Raw genomic sequence first — 24,418 nt, forward strand, 5'->3', positions numbered from 1 at the left:
ATACCAAACTCCTCTGGCTGTAAAATTTTCTCCACATGCAGCAAGGGGTCTTCACCTGGTCTGAGAGCTTGGGGAAGGCTTTCCTGCAGAGGTGGTATGTGTGCAGGATGAGCAGGAATTAAGTAGGAGATGAGAGGAGGAACAGTGTTCTAGGCGTAGGGACTTAGGGTCTTAGCACGTGCAAAGGCCTTGAGGGGAAACTAGCATATAAGGCTGGTAAGGCTACACAGCATGACCACCTAAGGGGAAATGGCAGAAAACGGGCCTAAAACAGTAGTCTAGAATGTACAAGATCGTAATAAGAACTTGGATATTTATTTTAGGAACAATGGAAGCTCTTAAATGGAGTGTCTGGCTATGGTGTCAAAAAGGAAAAGAGGAAACAAAAGTCACTCTGAAACCTAAATTAAGAGAGTCATTTAATAGTCCACTCAAAAGATAACAGAGGCTCGGGCTAGTGGCAGGTGCTCCTGACGGGTATAACCAGGTGCCTGGGCTATGCCAGCCCTCACTCTACTCCTCTCTGCTCTTCCCCTCCACAGTAAAAAGCAACACCATACATCTAGTGCACATGTATGCAAGTGTGTAATTTGTTCCTGGGAAGTTAAGGAAGTCTGCAACTCATGACTTCTATATTCTTAACAAGCCATGAAGCAAGATCAGCAGAGACCAAGAGTTGCAGCGAGGGTGCTGAGAAGTGGAGTGACTTTATCAGGTAGTATGAGTGGCTATGTGGGCTACGACCATGGACTCACAAGGACACCACACTGTCACAGAGCTGCACAGGGAAAACAGAGGGCTGGTCCCGTCCTACATAAGTTTGGCCTTCCCAACATCAATAAATAAAATCATAATGGCAGATAACAAAGTACCGACACCTTAAGGCATCCTTCCAGTGGAGGTCTCACTAATTCTGCAGAACTACTTGGCTGGGTGACTATATATTTCTTTAAAAATGAAAAAAAAAAAATCAATATTATTTTAGGCAGATGACCTCTAACAAAGGAATTCTCTAGGAGGGCCAATATTATTTCCAAAGGAATTCTGATAAGAAATGTCAGTAAAGATTACTTACACAAACACAATGTCCCCTCTCTTAGAGTAAGCAGGAATAGCACTGGCTATGGTGGCAAATCCATATGAGTATATAATGGCTTCTTCTGTCTTCATAAATTTTGCCAGGCGGTCTTCCAAATCCAAGTGCACATCTAGTTCAAGAGTAAAAAGTTAAATGGTTAAACTGTCTCATAATTCTTTTTCTTTGACTAAAGAATTAATAAAATAACATAAGCAGTTTAGTTATTAATACTGTCACCTTGTGGTCAAAATGTAATTGTTCTTAAGTTACAAGTCATACAATATCTACTAAGATAATTCTGGGCCAAAACTGTTTCTATACTCTGTGAGCTGAATCAGCTACTCATTTGTCTATAAATATGTGACTGGGACAGCTCTGACTCTAGGTTTTGCTTTTATATCACTCTAGCAATAAGAATTCAAGGTCCAGTGACCTTGCCTGCTTTAACTTCCCTCAACCAACAATGCCAAGACTTTACCAATGTACGACATTAACTTATTAACGCCGTTTTGCATTTTAGTAGAAGTGACCAAACCAGGCATTAAGACAACTGTCAACCAGCTTTTAAAAGGAAAAGAAAGAAAAAAGAAAAGTAGTTACGTTAAAAAGAACCCCACATACTCTGCATCAAGAGATAGGAACTTTTTCAGTTGTGGTGGTCACTCCTCTAACAGTTTGTGTCAGCACTTAGTTGTGGCACCTGCCATCACTCTGCAGTACTGAGTTTCTGTCTAAATTTCTTTTTAAGTGTACTGGTGAATTCAAATGTATAGTACAAAGAGAAATATGGTCCTTTTATGGAAGCAGCTTAAGAAGAATGTTGATGTAATTATAGGGATAAACTGTAATTATTAAACTGGTATTTTTTTTTCTCTCTTACATCATCGTTCCATATAGCCTTTCACCTTTCCAGGCTAAGCCATGAGGCTTCACACCCTGGGATGGAGGGACCAGCGATGTCTAAAATAAATAGTGTACCAGCTGGCTGTGAACTGGAAAACTTCCAAGTGTCTTAAAATGAGGCAGAGAAAATTTTTTAAAACTTTCTTTAGCTCTTTTAACTACAGCAGGACCCAAGTCTGGAGAACAAGATCAGAGTTTTACCACATGCTCTGCGCAAAGAGAACTCAGAAGTTGATACAGGAAGGATGCAGCCAGGCCCCTCCAGCCTTGGAGCTTCACGGGAGAAACGAGGAACTCTGAGGAGTAAAGGCAGACTTTCAGAGCCGTGGCATGTCCACTGAGGGGAACTCAGAAGTGTAGGCAGTGGCAGGGGGACCCAGACGTTCCCCAGTGAGGGGCGGTGGAGAGGGCTGATGGCCCGGCAGAGCCCTCCAGCTCAGATGTCGAGGACCTGTGGCTGGGAGCCTCGCTCCAGGAGACCCCTTCAGCATCAGCCTTCCCTCCAAGTATGCCCCTCCCTACCAGAGACATTCCTAGTGAGAAGGGGGAGAGGGAAAAGACCTGCAGGACTGAGATATACAAAAGAAACAACTTAACCCAGCTGGATACAAGGCTGGACACTGAGTGGACTAAATATTTCCAACAGAGACCTGGTTAGCCGTTAAGTGTGAGATTTCCACCAACTTCCGGGGAGGAACAAGTGAGTAAGGTCAGCTCAGCAACAGGAATAAACAACTTTTTAGAACATTTGAATAAAGTGTCTAAAATCTGTAAACCCACTCACTGATTTATCAGAGGCAAGTTAATCTTACTGTGATGCTTTTTAACTAGTAAAAGACAAAATTAAGAATTATAAAAGATACAACTTCACAAAGGACTAAATTTTAATAAGTAATTAAATGAGGGCTGTCCGACAATCTCATTCAATTGTTAATCAAACATTTAGTGAGTATCACATAAAAATACTCTGATAAGCACTGGATCAAAGAGAAATATAGGGTTTCTGCCACTTGACAAAGTGAGACAGCTAAGAGAAGCATCTGGCAGCTGTCAATGGAGAACTCGGAGCCCAGAGGGCAGATACAAGGCTAAGCTGTGCCTTCACTCCCCTGGTCTGAAGCACCTGGGTCCCTTCTACACTCAGAACTACAACACATTCAGAGTGACTTCTGACTAAAGGCACAGAGGTCCCTCGATTGTGAACCAAAGGCTGCTGGGGTGGGCGCCAGCTATTGAGTGAGAGATGAGAAGACACAGAGGGTCCGAACTAAATCTCAATTTGATGGCAAGAGAGGTATAGTGAGGAATTAGAAAATTTAGCAGCAATATCCAAATAATAAAATAAATTGAAGACCACTTCATTTGTAGACTTCTTAAAGGATGATACAGAATTGTGAAAATGAACTATTTATCCCATTCCAATTTATCCCATCAAGTAATGATAAACAACTAGGCATGCTTCTTCCCATTTATAAGTTAAAATGTATACCAACATAGCTTATTACATAAAAAACACATGAAATACCATTTGATTTCCATTACCAATCAGGTAGTCATTTTTATAGAAGTGACACTTTCATTAGAGCAACACTAAATAAATATGAGGTTTCACAGTAACGTGTAGAAGAATGCATCCCGGTTGATCAAAATGGCACCAAAAGAGTGCTTAGCTCTTCAAGCATCAAATCTGTGACATCAACACCACCAAGTCTGAAGACTTGATCCTGCTCCTGACTGCCCGCCCTTCCACGAGATATGCTGCCAGGGAAGTGTTGCAGGCAAAGTCTGGCAAGAACGAGGAAAGCAGCAAAGCACCAGAGAACCAGCTACGTCCATGCAGCTGAGCACGGGCGTGTCTCAGGCATGTCTTCCTTTCCTCTTTGTTAGTGCTCTCTGAGCACCCTGCCCACAGATAGGTCCCCACCACTCTGCTGCCTCTCACTTCTGATGAGACAGGAGGGCAGGTCCCCCATAGGAGGCCTCCTTCAAATTACAATGCTGCCTCTGAACTGGGAATTATCTATCCCAAATCTCAACAATTTAGCTAGCAGATGGACAACCCAAGCCACAGTGAATTGCTCTCATTCAGTATCTCCATTTTAAAAAGAAAAAACATGCTATGGATACAGACAAACTGTTTTTGCCAACTACAAAAAAGGATTTTAAATCATTCTGTAGCTCTAAATGACTCTCTTCATTGATTAGCAATAAAACAGTAAAACAATCTTGGCTTTGTTTTAGGGCTTTAGAGTTAGCTACCCAGTTGATAAAAATTATGTTAGTATTCTCATTATACATACTCATAGCCATTTTTATGTCATTGCCATAAAGTGGTAAGAAGAATCCCTCTACAATAAATCAATGACTTACTGGTTCTTGCCTAGTCCCAAAAGTTTAAAAAAGATGGGCCTTTCCTCCTCCTATCTAAAGACACTGGGTTTTAGCTGATGTCAGCCTTGCAAAGCAGGTTTTGTGACAGGTAAACACGGACAGTTGCATAACTTCTTTTGAAGTCTGATAGCTACTCTGCAAGGAAGAAACTCTTAACCCAAGGGCGGGGGAGGCAGCAAACAGAAAAACTACCAGGGCATGTTCTTTAACTTTGGATGCCTATCTTCTGTGTGTATGATCCATTTCAACAATTAGTGCCACAGATTTGCATGCGTCATTCTCTCACTCACTGTTAGGAACCAATATGGTAGGCAAGAGGCCACGGAGGAAGGTGACCAGAAAGCCTGTGTCTTCTCAGCACTTGCTGCCCTTTCTGGCACCTGCTCCCTCACCAGAACGTAACAGATGGGAGGCAAGGCCAGGGCAGGATGCCCCACACCAAACACAAGGCCTGGCCATGGCAGTCATCACAGGGGGTTCAGACCTGGGCTCCCTCATTGCCAGGTGTGAACCATGGACAGGCCCAAAACTGCTCTGTGCCTCTCAGGTCCTTCCCCTGTCAAATGGTTAACACTTCTACCTGCCTCAAAGGATTGTTAGGAGAACCGCAAGAAAATGCTTATAAAACACTCACAACAATGTCTGGCATCGAAAAAGCAACATGCTGGTGTTTGTTCAATTAACTCAATATTTGTAGAATAAAAAAAAGTAATCTTTTAGAAGGAAAAAAGGTACGCTATCTGCTAATTAAGTTATCCAAATCCTGGATATTTAAGGACTATCTTATATTAAAGCCACTTGTTCAAGTTCCTATTTATCAGAATAAAAGGAGGTATTATGGCCTTCTTGATTGTTTTTCAGAGGAAAGACTATGAAATACCCAACTTTAGAACAGTTTAAAAACAACCAACTATATTTTCTCTTAAAATCTCCATATTTTTGTGTTACATACTTTTTTTAAATCCCTTGAGACTTGGACAATTTTCTTAAAAGTACAAATATCACCTATGTACTCATTAGAACTTTAAAAACAGTGCTGAATGTTTTCCAAAATGTTTTCACATACGGTATCTAATGTGATTCTTACCAAAATGTTCTAAGTTGTGCAACTAAGATCATTCCCTGCCTACACTGCGAAAACTACAATTCCATGACTGGTAGGAAGAAGTGGCAGATCTAGGAATTTTATGACCAAATGCCCTTTCAACTAAAACATGCAGTCATGGTCCTACAACAGACAGAAAATATTTTTTAAAATAAACAAATGAACAATTGTTTACTATTGGCTCTAGAACACAATTACATGCCACTATCTCTCACCATGAAACTCTGCCACTAATTGTCTTTTGATTTAGTTTAAGACCAAAGAGTCAAGTAGGCAACATGTATGCAAAGCAGATCCCAGGCACAGGGATAAACCACATGTAAATGAGATCTGAATGCATTACAAACAAAACAATCAGAGAGGTTCAACAAGAGAAACTATCAAAGTGCATAGGGGCCCCATTAGCCTTAGAGGAAAGGAAGGCTCCACAACCTGATAAAATCACTTGACTGATTCTAAACTACACATTAAAACAATAAGATGAGAAGGTGGAAAACTTCGGATCCACACAGTCCTCACAAGACTATTTTAAGAACCTGCTGGGCCTTCAGGAGGCAGGAGAACATTTAGCCTAAGAAACTAGAAGAATTTTAATTCAACTGTCAATTTTCTTTTTCTGTGTTAATCATCTAGTATCATCTAATATGTTACTATGAAATAATAAACAGAAAATGTTTTAATAAGGAAATTTACTTTTCCAATAAGTGATTTTCATTCACTATCTGAAAAGTTGAGAAAAGAGCTAAAAGAGGGAGCATTTTCATCACTGAAAACAGATGCCTGAGTGATATTAGTACTTCCAGGAAAAGAAAAAGCCAAAATCAAAAGCAACCTTTTGGTGGGCCTGGGAAAGAGACCCTAGCCTCACATGTAAGCTACTAAAATGAGAGGAAAGGGAAGTACACTTCTGCTTTAATGCTCAGTACAAAGGGCAAATGTACCCTAAATATTCAGAATAATTTAATTATAGAGGGTATTTTATTTTTTTTATTTTTAAAATAAATTTATTTATTCATTTTTGGCTGCGTTGGGTCTTCATTGCTGTGCGCAGGCTTTCTCTAGTTGTGGCAAGTGGGGGCTACTCTTTGTTGCAGAGCACAGGCTCTAGGCATGCGGGCTTCAGTAGTTGTGGTGCACGGGCTTCAGTAGTCATGGCACACAGGCTTAGTTGCTCCGTGGCATGTGGGATCTTCCTGGACCAGGGCTCGAACCTGTGTCCCCTGCATTGGCAGGCAGATTCTTAACCACTGCGCCACCAGGGAAGTCCCAAGGGTATTTTAGAGATTTAAAATATAGCCTTAGCTGACCTCAAGTAGCTTCTTGAACTTATCTAACACTGAAATTTCAAGGTAATTTAACACAACTACAGTAATTTAAATGATTAGTTCCAGAATAAGGAAAAACACAGAAAATACCCTGTTGGAAAACCAAGTAAAAATACATACGATATACACATAAAGAAAGGAAAAAAGATGATAAGCAAGCATGGGCAACTGCTGAAAAGGAACAAAACAAGTTTACAGGAAGGACAATGTACTCAAGAAACAATACACATTATTCCAAGCTGTAGGTTTGGTGTCTTATTACAAAACCATCACACTGCCAATTAACCTTCAGCCTTTGTCCAGATACCACAGTCTGTTTGAACCTTCAACTACATTAGGATAAGGATGACACAGTGACCAATAATGTAGTTCAGAGTAGCTAATACACAATTACGTGTTCATTATATTGACTCTGGTGGCCCATTCAGACACTTGAAAGATGAAATCCAATTTAAATTTAAAACGCACTTGAACAGCACACCACATGTATGTGGTATGCTACCATTTTTGTAAAACGGGGGGGAAAATGTATGGAAGTGGTTTGCACACACTGAAAAAAGCCTGGAAGAATGAACAAGAAACTACTGATAGCAGCTGGCTTTTTTGGGGGCGGAATGGCCGTGGGGAGAAGACTTCACTATCTCTTTAAATCTTTGAGGTTTATATCATGGATTGAATTATTCCATCAAGAAAATTAATTTAGGATGGATCAAGAGGGTTTTATGAAAAGTGAAATAAGTTGGACAGAGAAAGACAAATAGCATATGATCTCACTAATATGTGGAATCTAAAAAACAAAACAAACAAAATAAAACAAAATGAAAACAGACTCATAGATACACAGAACAAAGGGGTGGTTGCCAGAGGGAAAGGGGATCAGGGGTGGGGAAAATTAGGTGTAGGGAATTAAGAGGTACAAAGCTCCAGTTATAAAATAAATAAGCAATGGTGATGTAACATACAGCATAAGGAATATGGCCAAAAATATTGTAATAACTTTGGGGACAGACAGTTACTAGACTTACCATGGTGATCATTTCATAATGTATGCATGTCAAATCACTATATAGTATACCTGAAACTAACATAATATTGTATGTCAACTATATTTAAATTAAAAAAATTTTAAATCATTAATTTAACGACCCCCCCAAGTTTAGAGGCACACAGCATCCTATTACACATATTTCAGGTGATCCAAATGAAAAATTGACTGGGCAATTAAAACAACATATTTCCATAGCTCTGGGAAAACTGGTCTTGAAGATTTGAAACTTTTTTTCCACTAAATTCAGCAATAAATCTCTTATCGGTCTTCTCAGATTTAACTCCCGAGCAAGAGCCAAGGCCACACATGCAAATAAAATCTACTAGAAAGAGAGGCTTTTAAGAAAAAATTTCTTTACCCCGCAAGCAGATCATGGAAAGAAAGCCTTGTTGATCAGATTACAACAAACAACCCTGTAAAAAAAATGCCTTTTCTAGTTTTCTAATTCTTATGAAGGAAATAATACCCTACCAATAAAAAGCAGGCAAACAAATCATGTTTGCACTAGGCTAGAGGAAAGAGGGAGCCTCTGATCTGAGCTCTTTTAAGTCTTTGATCTTGCCAGTAATATTGCAAATCAGAATACTTATTTTCTAGTTTTAGGGCTGAAATTAATTAGCTATGTGACCATGAGGAAGTCACTTAACCTCTCTGAGCTTTCTATTCTTCTGAATAGCTGGGATGCTGGAATACAAGATTTTAAAGATCCTTTTCAGCTGTAGGATTCTTGGACACCAACTCCCATCATCTGTTTCCAATAAAAATAATTTAACCACTAAATTAGCTAAGGGATAAAGAAAGGTGCTCCCTTAAATAAAAACATCTTAACTGTTAAAGTGAAAAAAACAAAGACCCAGAAATGAAAATGAGTAGAGAAGACAAAAGAGACTTCCCTGGCCCCATTGTCCCTACCCTCTGACATTTTGTAAACCAGAATGTTATTTCCAGTAATACACTCATTTGGAAAATTATTTAACAACATTTTTGAAATTTTCAGAAGCAAAGAACAATATACATTTAATAAAAAACCACCATAAAATTCCAGGGTCTTCTTTGATGACTCTGATTTAGGGAGTTCATAGTGTTTGAAATCACAACTCTCATGCTAATATGTAGTTAGCCCATCTCCAGGTCATTCACACACAAGGAAATCAATGATCCTTTGTCCTCATTCCAGAAAGAAAAGGGCTACACAGTGTATGACCTGCCCCATCCCCCAAATCCGTTCTCACTTTCCTCCCGGCACGTGGTGGCCGCCCAGCTAGAGCAACTTTCCAGTCCCTCTGCTGGGAGACGTGACCTGGGTTATGTTCTCACCAACAGAATATGGGCAGAATGATGAGCAACCCCACCCGCCCACCTGAACAGGTACCAATGCCCTGCACGCCTGCTCTCCCATACTCATCACCTGGCTTCGGCCACACAGACAAAGATGGTGCCCTCAGGCCTAAAGCAACGAGACAGGGAAAATCTGGGTTCCTGCCCGACTACCAAGAGCAGAGCCACTCACAGCCGGACGCCTCCCCTTACAACTGTCATGCCCGGCAGAAACAGTTTCCTCACACCACTGTCTCCTGGGGCAAATGCAACAAGAGCTCGGGCTTTGCCCTACTGAGACAGTGTGCCTTAGGTACCTATGGCTCTTCTCCACAGGGACAGTCAGCCCCAGACCAGTGCATCTCCTACCAATGATCTCAAACACAAAATCTAGAAAGTTCGCCAGCTTATTACCACAACTCATTAAGGATACCTTTTCCAAGGAGTTCTGAAATCAAACTGAATCTTAATTCTTGAGAGCAGTAGTCTGAAAAATATGACAGAAAACATACCAAATGTGCCATAAAATCCTCTAGGTCCACAAGTTCCCACACCATACTTCTTTAGAGATGCCAAAGCTGCTGCCTTTGTGAAAGTAAAAAAAAAAAAAAAAAAAAAAAAATTAGACTGTAATAATATATCTTTAACAGTTTAAAAATGACATTTCCTATTCTTTAACCCACATAGCTCCCCAGTACCCTGGCTTTCCCTTTCTTAGTACTAAGACAATTCTAACAAGATATAAAGAAAAGAGGGATAGGAAGACTTAGGTATACGACTTAAAACATGGAAAAGTTATATTAGCTTGATCATTAAAACCTGGTTAACTCAATGCATTCGCACTTTCTGGCATTTGTGGGCATAGGTCTTTCCTCAAAAAATGTTTACTGGCCCACAATCCCAACAGGAGATGAAGCAATTTCCTAGATACATCTCCAACTATTACCTGGGTCTGGTTCATATAGTTCTCTGGTTGTCACCCAACACTAAGCCACATTAGGACACCCTTGCCTCCCTTTGTTGAAAACTAGGTTACAGCTCTGTCACTAAAGAGTAAAGAGTAAGTACTTACACAGCCCTTTCTGATATTCTGCATTTGTCTCTTATTTTATGTCCAGATGCTTATGTCAGTCATGTTATCTGTCCACTTCAGCATATGTGCTACTTACCTTGAGCCTAGGGTTATCCAACAATCCAAGAAAATTGAATGAGGCAAAGTTTATGCATTCTTTTCCATTCACCACAATGTTATGGCTTGGAGGGCTGGGGAAAGAGACAAGAGTGGTATACTTCAGCAGTCATTCTTGTTACAGGACACACATTATCAGCTGTCCAGAAGAGGGAAGGCGACAGGACACACAAGTGTTGCCATTCTACTCTGTTTGCATTCTAGCCTCCTATCTCTCTTTTTATTCTTAAAAAGTAAAATTAGACAATAGTATATTAAAAATCAGATACTCGGTCATTAATTCTACTCTTAATAGGTCACCCTGTACTACTTAAATAAAAAAAAGTGAGCTAGAATTCCAAGATGAATAGATTAATGGCACACCGTTGCTTTAGTTTTAAAACTCACTTAAGAAAGAAGTTGCTAAATAAAGTACCTGGAATGAGACAAACAGGGAGGAAACATAAAAAGATCAAGATCAAAGGTATGAAGAGGCAGAGCAAGCAACAATCTTACAGTTAAGTGGTTTAAAAATACATGTTACTAGGACTTCCCCGGTGGTCCAGTGGGTAAGACTCTGCGTTCGCAATGCAGGGGGCCTGGGTTTGATCCCTGGTGGGGAACTAGATCACGCATGCACGCTGCAACTAAGAAGTCTGCATGCAGCAACTAAGAAGTCCGCATGCAGCAACTAAGACCCGGCGTAGCCAAAATAAATAAATAAAAATAAATAAATATTAAAAAAAAAATTACATGTTACCTACAGGAAGCCACCAAAAGAATAAGTAAGCGCTGTTCCCAATTTCTAAAGTTAATGCTGGAATACCATTTAAAAGGAATCCCCCTCATCCAAAAAGGGGGGAAAATAGAGTGGCCAGTTGCATAGGAGAAGCATGGATTGAGTTCAGCTGAGACAAGAGATGGGCTCTTGAGGAGACAACCTATTATGTCCTCTGCTGACAAATACTCTAGCTTTAAGTCATGCTTCAAAAACACTGGCCAAACTATGGGACGTGAGCTATTAAAGGGTTGTGAGATCAATTTACTTAGTCACAGCCAGCCTATTTCACCTAAACTAAGCCATAAGAATAGAACGGAATGGAAATGCACCAACAGGGCCAGGGAAAGGACGGTGGCACGGAACTGTTCTACACATGCATTGCTCTGTGCACTGGGCTGCTCTGTAAAATGCACTGTGGTCAGAAAAGACGGGGAAACACCACTCTCACTGGTATGTTTTAACAGAACTGGTTTTCTATGAGAAAAATAGCGAAAGATGCTGGGAAACCAGGGAAGGAAAAGAATGACTACTTGAAGTAAATTCACAAAAGCAGATGAACTCATACAAGACTCGGTGAAAAGAACATGGTTGTGGAGTCAGGCAGATCCCGTCAGTATTATGGCTACTGACCACTTCAGAAACTCAGGGATGTTACCTGGCCTGCATAAGCCTCAATTTCTTCATCTCTCAACTTGTCATTATAAGAGGTGTTCATTACATATTTTCTTCTTTTTTCCTATTGCTTCAAGAGCTTCTTCTCTTTCAAATAATCCACTGTTATTTAGTTTCCCACTTCCCAGGACTTCTTTAGTTTCATAAGTCCTCCCTGATGTGGAGGTGTTGGCACCCACAAAAAGATGAAAAAACAAAATATCCACGTAGACAAGTCTGTACTAACGGTTGCTGCTGTGAAAGTTGAGGCCATTCTACAAAAACTGTGACACACAGAGAAATCAAACTATCAGGAATAAGTACACCCAAAGCCCCTGACCAGAGTCGATAAGCTGCCAGCATGACGTAGGGATGCAGACATCTTGTTTCTGCCTAGCACATGGGGCAGGAAAGGAAAACAGTTTCCATGAGAAGTGGAAGGCTAACACCTGTGCCCCATGCAGGCTTGCAGCAGTAAGCCAGACAGGGCACTTAACACAGGAATACTGGAGCTGAAGACACTTCAAAGTTCCTCACAGAAGCAAATAAAACCGATACAGAAAGACATCTCCACAACAAGGCTTCAGAAGAGTCAAAGGAGGGAAAATAAAACCCTTCCCAGCCAAAACCCACAACCACACTATTAGTGAGAGTCAGTAATTACATAAGTGAACTTAGAAATAGGACAATGGTGCTTTACCAGAAAGAAACAAATACTACAGACCCCCATTAACAACAGGTTTGGCACTTGAGGGAGAACAGACAACTGGACGAATGAAAGAATCCAGAACTCAAGAAAACTGTGTATACAGGAACACCTCAGAGATACTGCGGGGTCGGTTCCAGACCACTGCGATGAAGCAAGTATAGCAATCAAGAGAACCACATGAATTTTTTGGTTTCCCAGTGCATGTAAAAGTTATGTTTACTCCACACTGTAGTCTATTAAGTGTACAGCAGCATTATGTCTAAAAAACAATGTACACACCTTAATTAAAAAATAATTTATTGGGACTTCCCTGGTGGTGTAGTGGTTAAGAATGCACCTGACAATGCAGAGGACACAGGTTTGATCCCTGGTCGGGGAAGATCCCACATGCCACAGAACAACTAAGCCCGTGCTCCACAACTACTGAGCCTGCGCTCTAGAGCCTTCGAGCCACAACTACTGAGCCCACGCACCGCAACTACTGAAGCTGCACGCTCTAGGGCCCGTGTGCTGCAACTACTGAGCCCACATGCTGCAACTACTGAAGCCTGTGCACCTAGAGCCCTCAACAAGAGAAGCCACCACAGCAAGAAGCTTGTGGACCACAACAAAGAGTAGTCCCTGCTTGCCACAACTAGAGAAAGCCCGCGTGCACCAACGAAGGCCCAACGCAGCCAAAAATAAATAAATAAATAATAATTTATTGCATTGGGAGTGGCCAAGATGGCAGACTAGGAAGACCCTGAGCTCACCTCCTCCCATGGGCACACCAAAATTACAACTATTTACAGAGCAGCTATCAATGAGAATGACCTGAAGACTAGCAGACAAGATCTTCCACAACTAAAGATATAAAGAAGGAATCACAATGAGATGGGTAGGCGAGGTGCAGACATGGTATAGTCAAGACCGATAACTGCAGGTAGGTGATCCACAAATGGGAGAATAATTACAATTGCAGAAGCCCTTCCCAAGGAGTGAGGGGTCTGAGCCCGACAAGAGGTTCCCCAGCCTGGATGTCCTGCACCAGGAAGATGAACCCCCACAACATTTGCGTTTTTTTAAAAAATTTATTATTTATTTACTTATTTTATTTATTTTTGGCTGCACCGGGTCTTAGTTGAGGCATGCGGGATCTTCATTGAGGCATGCGGGACTTTTCGTTGTGGCACGTGGGCTTCTCTCTAGTTGTGGTGTGCAGGTTTTCGCTTCTCTAGTTGTGGCGCGCAGGCTCTGGGGTGTGTGGGCTCTGTAGTTGTGGCGCAGGGGTTCCAGAGTGCATGGGCTCTGTAGTTGGCAGCACGTGGGCTCTCTAGTTGAGGCGCGAGGGCTCGGTGTAGTTGTGGTGCATGGGCTTAGTTGCAACACTGCATGTGGGATCTTAGTTCCCTGACCAGAGATTGAACCCGGGTCCCCTGCACTGTAAGGTGGATTCGTACTAGACCACCAGGGAAGTCCCAAACATTTGGTTTTGAAGGTCAGTGGAGCTTCCTCTAGGGAGAGCCATAGTGCTGTGGGAAACAGAGACTGCACACAAAATCTCAAACACTCCAGGACCCAGGGCAGAAGAAGTAATATGAAAGGAGCTACTATGAACTACTTCATGAACTACTTCTATGAACTACTTCATGCCAATGCATTTGAAAACAAAAGAAGAAATGAACAATTACTAAATGGCAGTAACAAAAACTTACTCAAAAAGGAAATATGAACAGCTTTAAAAACTCACTGAAGACATTAAATTCATGATTAAAAATCTATGCTCAACAGAACAAACACAAATAGTGTTGCCAGGAAAACTATAAGACTAATATACCTCTGATACCAAAGCTGGGCCAGCACAGTAAGGGAAAAGAAAAAGACTAAACTCATTTTTCAATACTGATGCTAAAAATACCAAATATTAGCAAAAAAAAAAAAAAAAAATCCAACAATTAATAAAAATTAACCAAATAGTCATGCTTAAATAGGGTTTATCACTGAGTTGTAAGAGTTCTTTTTATATATTTAATATTTTGGATACTAGCCCCTTAACAAATATATGACTTGAAAATATTTTCTTCCATTTTGTGGGGTTTTGTATCATTTCTCTAGTAGTGGACTTTGAAGCACAAATGTTTTTAATTTTAATGAAGTCCAGTTTGTCTATTTTTTCTTTTGCTGCTTGTGCTTTTGTGTCATATCTAAAAATCTCTGGCCAATCCAAGATTATGAAGATTTACTCTTTTGTTTTCTTTCTTCTAAACTAAGAACTTATAGTTTTTGCTCTTAAATTTAAGCCCATGATTAATTTGAGCTAATTTTTACACATGGTGTGAGGTCAGGGTCCATCATCATTCTTTTACATGTGTATATCCCCTTGTCCCATCACAATCTGTTAAAAAGAGTATTCTTTCCCTACTGGATTGTCTCAGCATTCTGTTGAGAATCAATGGACCATAATTTAAGGTTGTCCACACATTTTTAAGAGTAAGACACTGAAATGCTAATTGCAAGCACTGTGTAAATGGGCTTGGCTTCTTTGTAAATGGTGGGCTTCACTCTATGATAATGAGACACAGACTTGTTTATTCATCTGTGGAGACCCCAAACTCAAAATTTTCTGTTTTTATTCTCTTGACTTTGAGTTTCACCAGAGAGGAATCCTCCAGTGAGGTGTACATGAGGATATAAATCTGGTTTCCAACTTTCTGAAAGCTGCGTTGGAGGAAACGGGATTAGCATCCCATTATTCATTATATACTTGCTTTGTTTTTAGAATGGCACCCGCCTCCTCACACATTCTTAGGACTTCCAATTTATATTTAGCCTTTCCGGAGAGTAAATCTCCCATCTTTCTGCAAGTCTACAGAGCTGAAATCTGGGGTGAGGATGAGTGGCATGGTTGCTTGCAATTTTTCTCGTAAAAATTTATGTATATGCTTAATTAATGTAAAAAAAATCGATCAGTACAATTTAATATAGCAATGAATTAGAGGAGAAAACTCACAACCATCTCAATAGATAAAAAAAAAATTTAATAAAATTTAACACTGACTTTAAAACTAACAAAAAGTTCCCTTAGCAAACTAGGAAGAGAAAGGAAGGCCTATAACACCATACAGGTTATCCCTTAACAGCCATCCGGAACAGGATACAGAGGCCCTTGTTACCACTCCTATTCAACACTGCATGGTAGGTATCCTAGCAAATGCAATAACACAGAAACAAGAAGAAAATGATGCCTCATGACAGAAGTGAAAACTCTCTGGAACCCAGAGACGAAGCTATTAAAAGATATGCAATGTTAATTTCCTGGTTGTGCTACTGTACTATAGTTAAGCAAGATGTTACCACTGGGGGAAACTGATGAAGGGTATATGAAATCTCTCTGTATTATTTCTTACAACTGCATGTGAATCTACTATTATTTCCAAATAAAAAGTAGGGAAAAAAAAGTTAAGCAAAATCTTTATGAAGAACGTTATGTAACTTCTCTCAGAGACATAAAAGACCTAAGTATACAAGTGACACACAAGGTACGTGGTGAAGAGATTCAGTATTAGCAATATACCAATTCTCTCCAAATTAATCCATAAATTCAATGCATTACTAGTCACAAACCCAAACCCATTTTCTGGTCAAATCTGAGCAGCTAAACCTAAACTCATAGTGAAGAGTCAAGGATAGCCTAGACAATTGTGAAGAACAAGGAGGTGAAGGACTCACTCTAGTCAAGGCCTATTATTAAGCTGTGGTATAAGCGAGGTTCTGGCACAGGGAGAGATAAATATACCAAAAGAATAGAAATAAAGCCAGAAACAGATCCTTTATAAGGGAACTTGACATATGAAAGAAGGGAAATTTCCAATCAGTAGGTAAAAAATGGACTATTCAACTAATAATGTTGGGACAACTAACTGTCATACGGAAAACAGGCAAATTAGACCTTTGTGGTAGGAAGGATTTTATAACCATAACATTAATGATTGGTAAGTCTGATTTCAGGACAAGTAAAACTTTCATGAGACCAAAGAAATTCACGAAAGTGAAGAATACAAGCCTCTCTCAGATCAGACCAGAAGTAGAAGGACATACTCAGGAAAATATCCTACAACATATTTTTAAATAGAATACTAAACACTTTCATGGCAACAGGCATGCTGTGGCAAAAGTATAAATATAAGCAAAGGAAAAACATCTACCAACTTCAAGATGGTGGTTATCTTGCCTGGGAGGCAAGAGTAAGTGATAGATGGGAAGGGATTTCTTTAGTGATACACTTGACCCCTGAACAACATGGGTTTGAACTGTGCAGGTCCACTTATACACAGATTTTTTTCAACAGTAGATACTACTGTACTACATGATCCACAGTTGGTTGAATCCATGGATGTAGAACCACATATCTGGAGGAACTGGGTATCTGGAGGGCTGACTCTAATTTATATGCAGGTTTTTGACTGCCCAGAGGGTCAGGGCCCCTAACCCCCATACTGTTCAAGGGTCAACTGCATTTCTAATGTTTTATTTCTTTTAAAAAATAGATTTAAAGTAAAGAGAGCAAAATGTTAATACCTATTACTTCTGGGTGGTAGATACATATGTGCCTGATATTTTCTGTATACTTCAATTTAAGAAATAAAAATAAAAATAAATAAAACACTGGAAGCCAGGAGGTAGGTAGCATAAGTGAGCTGAAGTTTCATAATTCATATTGTGAAAGTCAACAGGCACTGCCTATCATTAATCAATCAAGAAACAGTAGTGTAAGCATACTGCTAATATCTAGTTATGAAGGTAACCTCCAACAGATCTAAAATCAGAAACAATCCAGGTGGGAAAAAGTAGGAATGCTGTTTTTCATTTTAACTGTCTTCCCATTTGAAATATTACATGTGTGTATTACTTTAAAAAATATATATATATATTTTTAAAAAGGGACAAACTCAGAAACCCAAATTGGAGACTATTAAAAAGCAGTTTCTGATCTCCAGAAATTTCTAAAAATCTTATTTCAGTTAAAAAAGGAATACTATATAAACCACTGGATACTTTGTTGAGTTTACCTACAGGAAACCAAATATAAGCCCTTGACTAGCAAAAACAATTTACCCTGAAACGATGTTGTAGTTGAGAGCAGGATGGTCTTTTGAGACAGGAGGAACAAGAGGTTCTGGTTGCCACTCTTCAATCAATTCTTCCTTTTCCTACAGGAGAAAAGCAGTTAAAATACAGTGCAGTGCTAATTACTGGACAGCAACTCTAGCGGTATCTAAGCTGTTCGTTGTAATGGAACCATCATAATGAACACACTGCTAGACACAGACGTCCAGCTGCTGTGCCTGGAAATGACACAGAATCACTATTGAGTTTTGTGCACGTAACCCCTCACCTCTTTCCTTATCTCAGGCTAAAGGCTCTTTTTCCATGAAGCTTTGTGGCTGACTGGAAATTTCTTAAAAACTGTATTTCTATGTTCAGGATTTTTCACTGTGGGAAGTAGGAAGTATAACTGCTACTGATGATAAAACAAAAAGTCTATAACACAAAGGTGAGAGGCATGACTGCAGGTAAGGGAGCTCAGCCTCTACTGCAAGATATGACAGACAGCCATGCCTTAAGTTCTTACAGGCATGACTGTCACAGGAAGGGATCAACTAGACTACAAAGCACTGTTTCTACAAGCCATTGGCAAGGATTCAGAAGTAACTGAAATATACCAAAAGACTCTCTTATAATAATTATTGTAGTAGGATTTAGTTGTTTGGAAATTTCTCATAAAAAAACCACTTTATTCTTTTTACCTGTTATTTCATGCATTCCAAGTATTTTGACTATTTTGAGTTTCTTATCCTTTCTTGAACTAGAAAACAATGTAATTTTGAAAATGTAGTCTGGATGTACAGGATGAGATGAGGCACCTGATGAACATGACAGCCACAGCAATTCTTGCCTTACATAGGCCCACTCTCAATACTTCTGTTTTCACACTCCTGTTAAATGCTTCCGTGCACTTTTCTCCTAATAGGCAATTCTAGGGCATGGCTAGGAGCATATTCACCTGATGCTCAGGCACTCAAAAATGCTGGCTGAGTAAATCAGCCAGTAAATTCCTCATCTCTTTCTGCCAATGACTGCACAGAACAGCAGCCTGAACAAGCCTGACGTATGTATCATGCATACTGTCCACTTGCTACCACAGAGACAGATCTGAGAATCAACTCAAGACTGCCTGGTATTCAAGAGTCTCTGCAGGGGACTTCCTTGGTGGTGCCGTGGTTAAGAATCCGCTTGCCAATGCAGGGGCTATGGGTTCAAGCCCTGGTCCGGGAAGATTCCACATGCTGCAGAGCAACTAAGCCCGTGCACCACAACTACTGAGGCTGTACCCTATAGCGCGTGAGCCACAGCTACTGAGCCTGCCTGCCACAACTACTGAAGCCCGCACACCTACAGCCCGTGCTCCGCAACAACGGAAGCCACCATAATGAGAAGCCTGCGCACCTCAACGAAGAGTAGCCCCGCTCGCTGCAACTAGAGCAAGCCCACGCGCAGCAACAAAGACCCAACACAGCCAAAAATAAAATTAATTAATTAATTAATCATAAAAAAAGAGACTCTGCAGACCTATAAAACTGAGAAGGGCATTTCTTCTTTGTTGCCATAAGTTAAGCTTTAGAAACACTCATGTAGTTTTTTTTTCTTCCACAGCTTTTAGGGTAAGATGTCAGTGATTACTGAATCTTGCTCTAGGTAAATTCTGCTTTTAGAGGGTTAGCCTAAAATTATGTTTCAGTATCCTTCTTTTAAAATGCATATTTGTGTGGATTGACTTGTTTAAACTTAAACTAAGAATATTAGGAATGATCAACCCCTTAAAAAGTTGGGCTAGAAATCTATTCCATGGCCTCATAATCATTCACATGGAGTTCCTAAATACTAAGGGAAAAAAGTAGAGACAGGATTTCTGGCCCAGATAGCCCAATCTTACTGCAATACTATCAAAAGTGTGTTCTATGGCACACTAATCTCACAAGGTATTCATAAAAAAAAGGCAGGGGTGGGGATCTATGGTCAAGTTTAGGGCAGTTCTCCAAACAGCAGTTCAAATATCCACTGTCATATTAAAGGTTACAAGAAATCATGCAATGAGACACCTCTTTAGTCTCTTTACCCAGGTTTCCAAAACTTATTTGCCCTAAGAACCATTTGCTGCATATCCCATATCCCCTAGGGGGGATACTGCCTGACCATCTCATGACAAATATTAATGATCAGGACAGCAGGGGCAGCCAGTGAAACCAGGGAAACAATCGCCACATTGCTGTAATTCCATTCCACTTGCACTTCCTTCTGTGAATGCTCCAGAAGAGAGCAGTGCTCCATCATTGTGCCGCACTCAATGCTGCCTTGTGAACCAAAGTTTCAGGCATTTTTGTGGGAAAACATCTCTCACCGTCTCTGTATCCCTAAGTAGTATTCTGGCACACTGCTACAGAGGCTGGATAAGGAAACAATCCAAGCTACAGAAACCACACTGCAGTCAAAACTGCTCTTCCTCTCACACCTGGGGCACAGTTATTAAGTGTTTCTACGTGCGTGAGAAGGTAGGGGATTCCACAAACCCCTTGGTCCCTCATACTAACAGACTCGAAGTGGGCAGGACTGCAAGTCCTCTCGACACTTCTGCTTCCTAAGGTTTGCCTAGCTTGGGCTGGAGCTGGGTCCCTTACCATACAGAACACATCAAAATTTGATTTGGGGTGGGAAGGTGGAGAGCAGTGGGATGGGGAGGATTCTTTCTAACTCTGAATTTCCTTTATAAAGACCACAGGGAAAACTTTCATTCAGGCTTCAGGAATAGTGGTGCTTTTCCCGAGCAACTCATGTAATCTTTCTTGTATACGGACATTTGAAATGCAGCATGCATCCATGCTTCCCGTCCAGCATCTAGTACGTTCCCAGGCTGCTGTTTACTCCTAGCAAAGTATAAAGGCCTGTAACATGGTACTGCTTTGTGTATTCACTTTATCCCTGGCTTCCCCGTATTTTGCTTACCCTGATTTCCTTACATTCCAGAAAATATTTTAACATTGATAGTTGAGCCACCACAAGTCCTTTTTCGAAAGATGTAGCAACTATAATCATACACCAAATAATAAAATAGAGATTTAACTTCTTACCTTGACTGTAAGATCAGATCGTTCTTGTAACTTGTAAGTTTTAGAGAAAAGAAGTCTGATTATCCAGAGTATTAAAATTCCTTCCAAAATAAGATGATAAGCAGGAGCCTAGGAGTCAGTCAAAAACAGAAGCAAACAAGAAGTGAAATAAACATTTCCAAAACCTGCACATAAAATTTAATTCACTTGCATATACTGCTCCCATGACCTTTAACCTATTTATTACTTCTTAAAATTTACTTTCAAAGCGCACTTCATTTCTACTCATTCCTTTTCCCATTTCTAACAGAAGGCAATTTCTCCTACATGAAAAATCTCTAAAACTGCAGCGTTAGGAATAAAAACAGCTTTAGGAATAAAATTAATTTTTAAAATTAAATCTGACACAGAATTCCAATAGTCAAACAATATCAACTATCAGATCCTTCAGGTAATTTATATTTTTACTGGTGGGAAATGACTGTAACAAACATTTCACAGCTTCACAAGCCTTCTACAACCCCCACATACCATGGATAAATTGAGAATTATTTGGACACCAGTTTCCATAATTCTCAAAAGACTTTTGCACAACTTACTATATTTCCTGTATCCCCAATAGGCCTCTTTAAATTCTCCTTGGAACGTGGCAGAGAAAAAAAGACTTTATAAGTGCTTAAAGAAATAGCAGGTCTCTTTTCTACCACAGTTCCCCAAAAGTATGTAGTGTTTTCCGTGTCAACATCCACAAAGGTACCTTAATGAAATTATCCACATCAGGTCTTCTTTTCAACTGAACATTTCCAGGATAAAAGCCAGGCTGACTTCTATGTCTTACACAACTAGATACAGTAAGTGCATATAAAAGATTCCAGATATCAACTAAACCTCCATAAGTCAGTTATCGGGTGCTACATTCCAAGAGGTTGTCATTGAAAAGTCATTTAAAAGAGGTATTTATGCAAGAGGGAAGATATATGTACATGTACAGCTGATTCACTTTGTTATAAAGCAGAAACTAACACACCATTGTAAAGCAATTTTACTCCAATAAAGATGTTAAAAAAAAAAGAGGTATTTAGAAACGTAAATACAAATTATTTTCAAACATTAGACAAAAAAAAAGCAATGATGATTCACAATAGTTAAAAAAGTTCAGAAGGGGGGACCAGGGAAACTGCTGACTATTTCATAAATAAACTTTCAGGTCATTGGACAAATAACTTTAAAACTCCATACATGTTACATATGTATGGGTACACAGCAAGACTCCTCAAATTCTGCATACACCGTGCACAGAAATTAGAAGCAAAACCAGAAATCTAAGACTATTTTTAAAATTTGCTGATCCCTCCTGACTATAATTCATTTAAGAATGAGGACTCGACTAAAAAAATCCTTTTGGTTTTATCAGTAATTGGATTATAGTTGACAAACATAAGTCCAAGTCACTAAACATTCCACTCCACAAAGAAATCCTAAGAAAAGTTGAAATGTCTACTGAATTAATAAAAATCACAAATGTGGCTTCTTTTCTTCCCTAGGAAATGTTACATAAAGGAGACCTTCTCTCAAGTCCCACTCATGGTCAATACCAGGGTATGAGAAGTTACATAGTCAAAGGGCAGTCTTCAAAAAGGCAGCAACAACATATAGTAGAAATTATTCATTTCTAAAAAAGAAATCTTAGATTTTAGTGGTTCTTCTTAGTCACTATAATCTACCTAAGGCTGGACATCACCTAAGCTCTATTTGCTCTCTTAACTGTTTTTTTTCAAAAAGTCCTGATGGGTTTTGCAATAATACATCTTGCATCAGCACCCTTACCAGTAAACGCTATATTAAGTTTTAAGAAAATTATCAAAAGGAAACAGATTCACTTTAAGTGAATGTAAGCTCTGTAAGCACAGGGACTTCTACCTGTTCCCTCATTGCACTATTCCTAGCATCTAGATCTCTGCTGTCCAATACTGTAGTCACTAGCATCATTCAACTATTTAAATACACATCTAAATTAAATTAAATGAAAAATTCAGCCCCTCAGTTGCACTAGCCACGTTTCAAGCGCTTAACAGCCACATGTGGTTAGTGGGCTACTGTACTGAACAGCTCAGAGAACACGCAGAAAGTTCCATTGCACAGTGCATGGAAACTCACTAAATGTCAAATGAATGAACATTCTCCAAGACTGACATTTAAATTTCATATTATTTTACCTACTTGAAACAGCTGGCCTTTCAAAAAAGCTCCTAACTGGTCTTTCTTTAAATTTTTACTAAAATAATTTTATCTTTACAAGACAGAAGATGGGACGTAGGCGGGAAGAATGACAAACTATTTCACATACCTAAATCATTCGGCTTCCTTTCTAACCCCACGTCCCAACAAAAACAAAGTCCAACTTATTACAATTCTTTCCCCTATTCCCTGCTCCACAGTTCCGAGAACCTGTCTTCCCTGGGACCTCTCCAGACTGAGATTTTCCACTCTACTTTCATCACTCCGTTTTACCATCAGTCCCAACTCTTGTTTTTGACTAGCCTCTCTCCTGTATCCGGGCAGGACCTGGAGAGGGCTCCGCGCTCGCAGCAGCGCAATACGAGACCCCCGGCTCCGGCTCCCGCCCGTGCCTCCCTACATTCCGCCACTGGGAAATGTGTGCGCCTATGAGCCTTTCCAGCGAGGGACGCCGGGGGTCCGGGCGTAACCGGGCCAGGCCTGCCCAGGCCTCAGACCAAAAATCCACACAAAACGTCCCACCTCCCCAGGGCTGGGTGTGGTCGTGGACCCCTGGGGCCGCCAAGCTCACCTCGTAGAGCGCCTGTACCATCTCCACCAGCACCCACTGCTCCGCCACCGTCGCCATAGTTAGCCGCCAGGGTTTCCTTCCGGAAGGCGGGCCGCAGGCCCGTCAGATATTGCGCGGCGCGGTCCAGTGACGTCTACACGCCCGGAAGGCGGGGCTGCCGTGAGTTGGGCCCCGCCTTCTCGCGCCTGCGTACTGGGCGACCGGTGGCTGCGCTGGCTGAGGAAGGTTTCGGGGTGGAAGGTCAACTTGAGGTCTCGCTTGGGTGAGGGGAGGGGTGGGAAGCGGCAGGCTGGTCCCCGCAACAGGTATTCACAACGTGGCCATTATGTGCCAGACCCTGTGATAGGCTCTCAGGATGGAGAGATTTTAATAAATGGCCCTCGTGCTTGTTAGGCAGTTGGGTGCAGGGAGTTATTAATGCAATCGCAAACATATTCTTTGCTTTTAAATTACATAAGTAATGCAGGAATGCATTATCGTAAAAAAAAATAGACAACTCTTATATAGCACTTACTGTGTATAAAGCCTAGTCTAAGGATTTGCAGGTATTAAGCCATATAGGAGTTTGGTGTGGAACCTTCAAGAGCCTCTGTATCCCAACGTGGTGTGCACACACACTTCGGTTGGATTTCTTAAATATAACCGGGAGCATAGGGACAATGTTGATCTACAATTGCTTTTCTTCCATTCTTTTTTTGGCTATAAATCTTGTGTTTTTAATCAACGAAGAAGCCTATTTATTGGAATAATTTGTTATGTGTATTTCTCTTTCCATTTTATTTAAACATTTTCCTATTGGTGAACACTTAGGTTTTTTCTACTTTTTCACCTATTACAAACAATGCTACAGTAAACATTGATGTGCCCTATTGTCTTTCTGTGCGTGTTGGGGTATATCTGACAAGTTTCCTCAAAGTCGAATTTTACTCAATATGCATGCTAATGTCGATAAATACTGCCATACTGCTCTCCAGAATGGCTCAACCAAT

General features: G+C 40.3%; 1 protein-coding gene across 1 annotated transcript; it reads right to left on the bottom strand.

Moving 5' to 3' along the window:
• Positions 1-406: 406 nt before the first annotated feature.
• On the bottom strand, positions 407-23,585 carry LOC309653878 (serine palmitoyltransferase 1-like). The gene is made up of 7 exons (XM_082478648.1): positions 23,430-23,585; positions 20,642-20,749; positions 17,571-17,665; positions 10,337-10,430; positions 9,680-9,752; positions 1,076-1,208; positions 407-947 (listed from the first exon to the last, which is right to left on the bottom strand). The coding sequence occupies exons 1-7, from the start codon at positions 23,484-23,486 to the stop codon at positions 938-940; spliced, it is 570 nt and encodes a 189-aa protein (XP_082334774.1). The 5' UTR covers positions 23,487-23,585; the 3' UTR covers positions 407-937.
• Positions 23,586-24,418: the final 833 nt, after the last annotated feature.

The sequence above is a fragment of the Balaenoptera physalus genome, assembly GCF_965194825.1.
Source record: "Balaenoptera physalus genome assembly, contig: HAP1_SCAFFOLD_1367, whole genome shotgun sequence".
Classification (NCBI taxonomy): Eukaryota; Metazoa; Chordata; class Mammalia; order Artiodactyla; family Balaenopteridae; genus Balaenoptera; species Balaenoptera physalus.

Coding starts and splice junctions, on each gene's coding strand:
- LOC309653878 (XM_082478648.1), bottom strand. CDS start 23,486: ATGGCGACGGTGGCGGAGCAGTGGGTGCTGGTGGAGATGGTACAGGCG. Junction 17,666..20,641: donor GATCTGATCTTACAGTCAAG/GTAAGAAGTTAA, acceptor TTTCTCCTGTAG/GAAAAGGAAGAATTGATTGA. Junction 9,753..10,336: donor TGGATAACCCTAGGCTCAAG/GTAAGTAGCACA, acceptor ACTTTCACAAAG/GCAGCAGCTTTGGCATCTCT.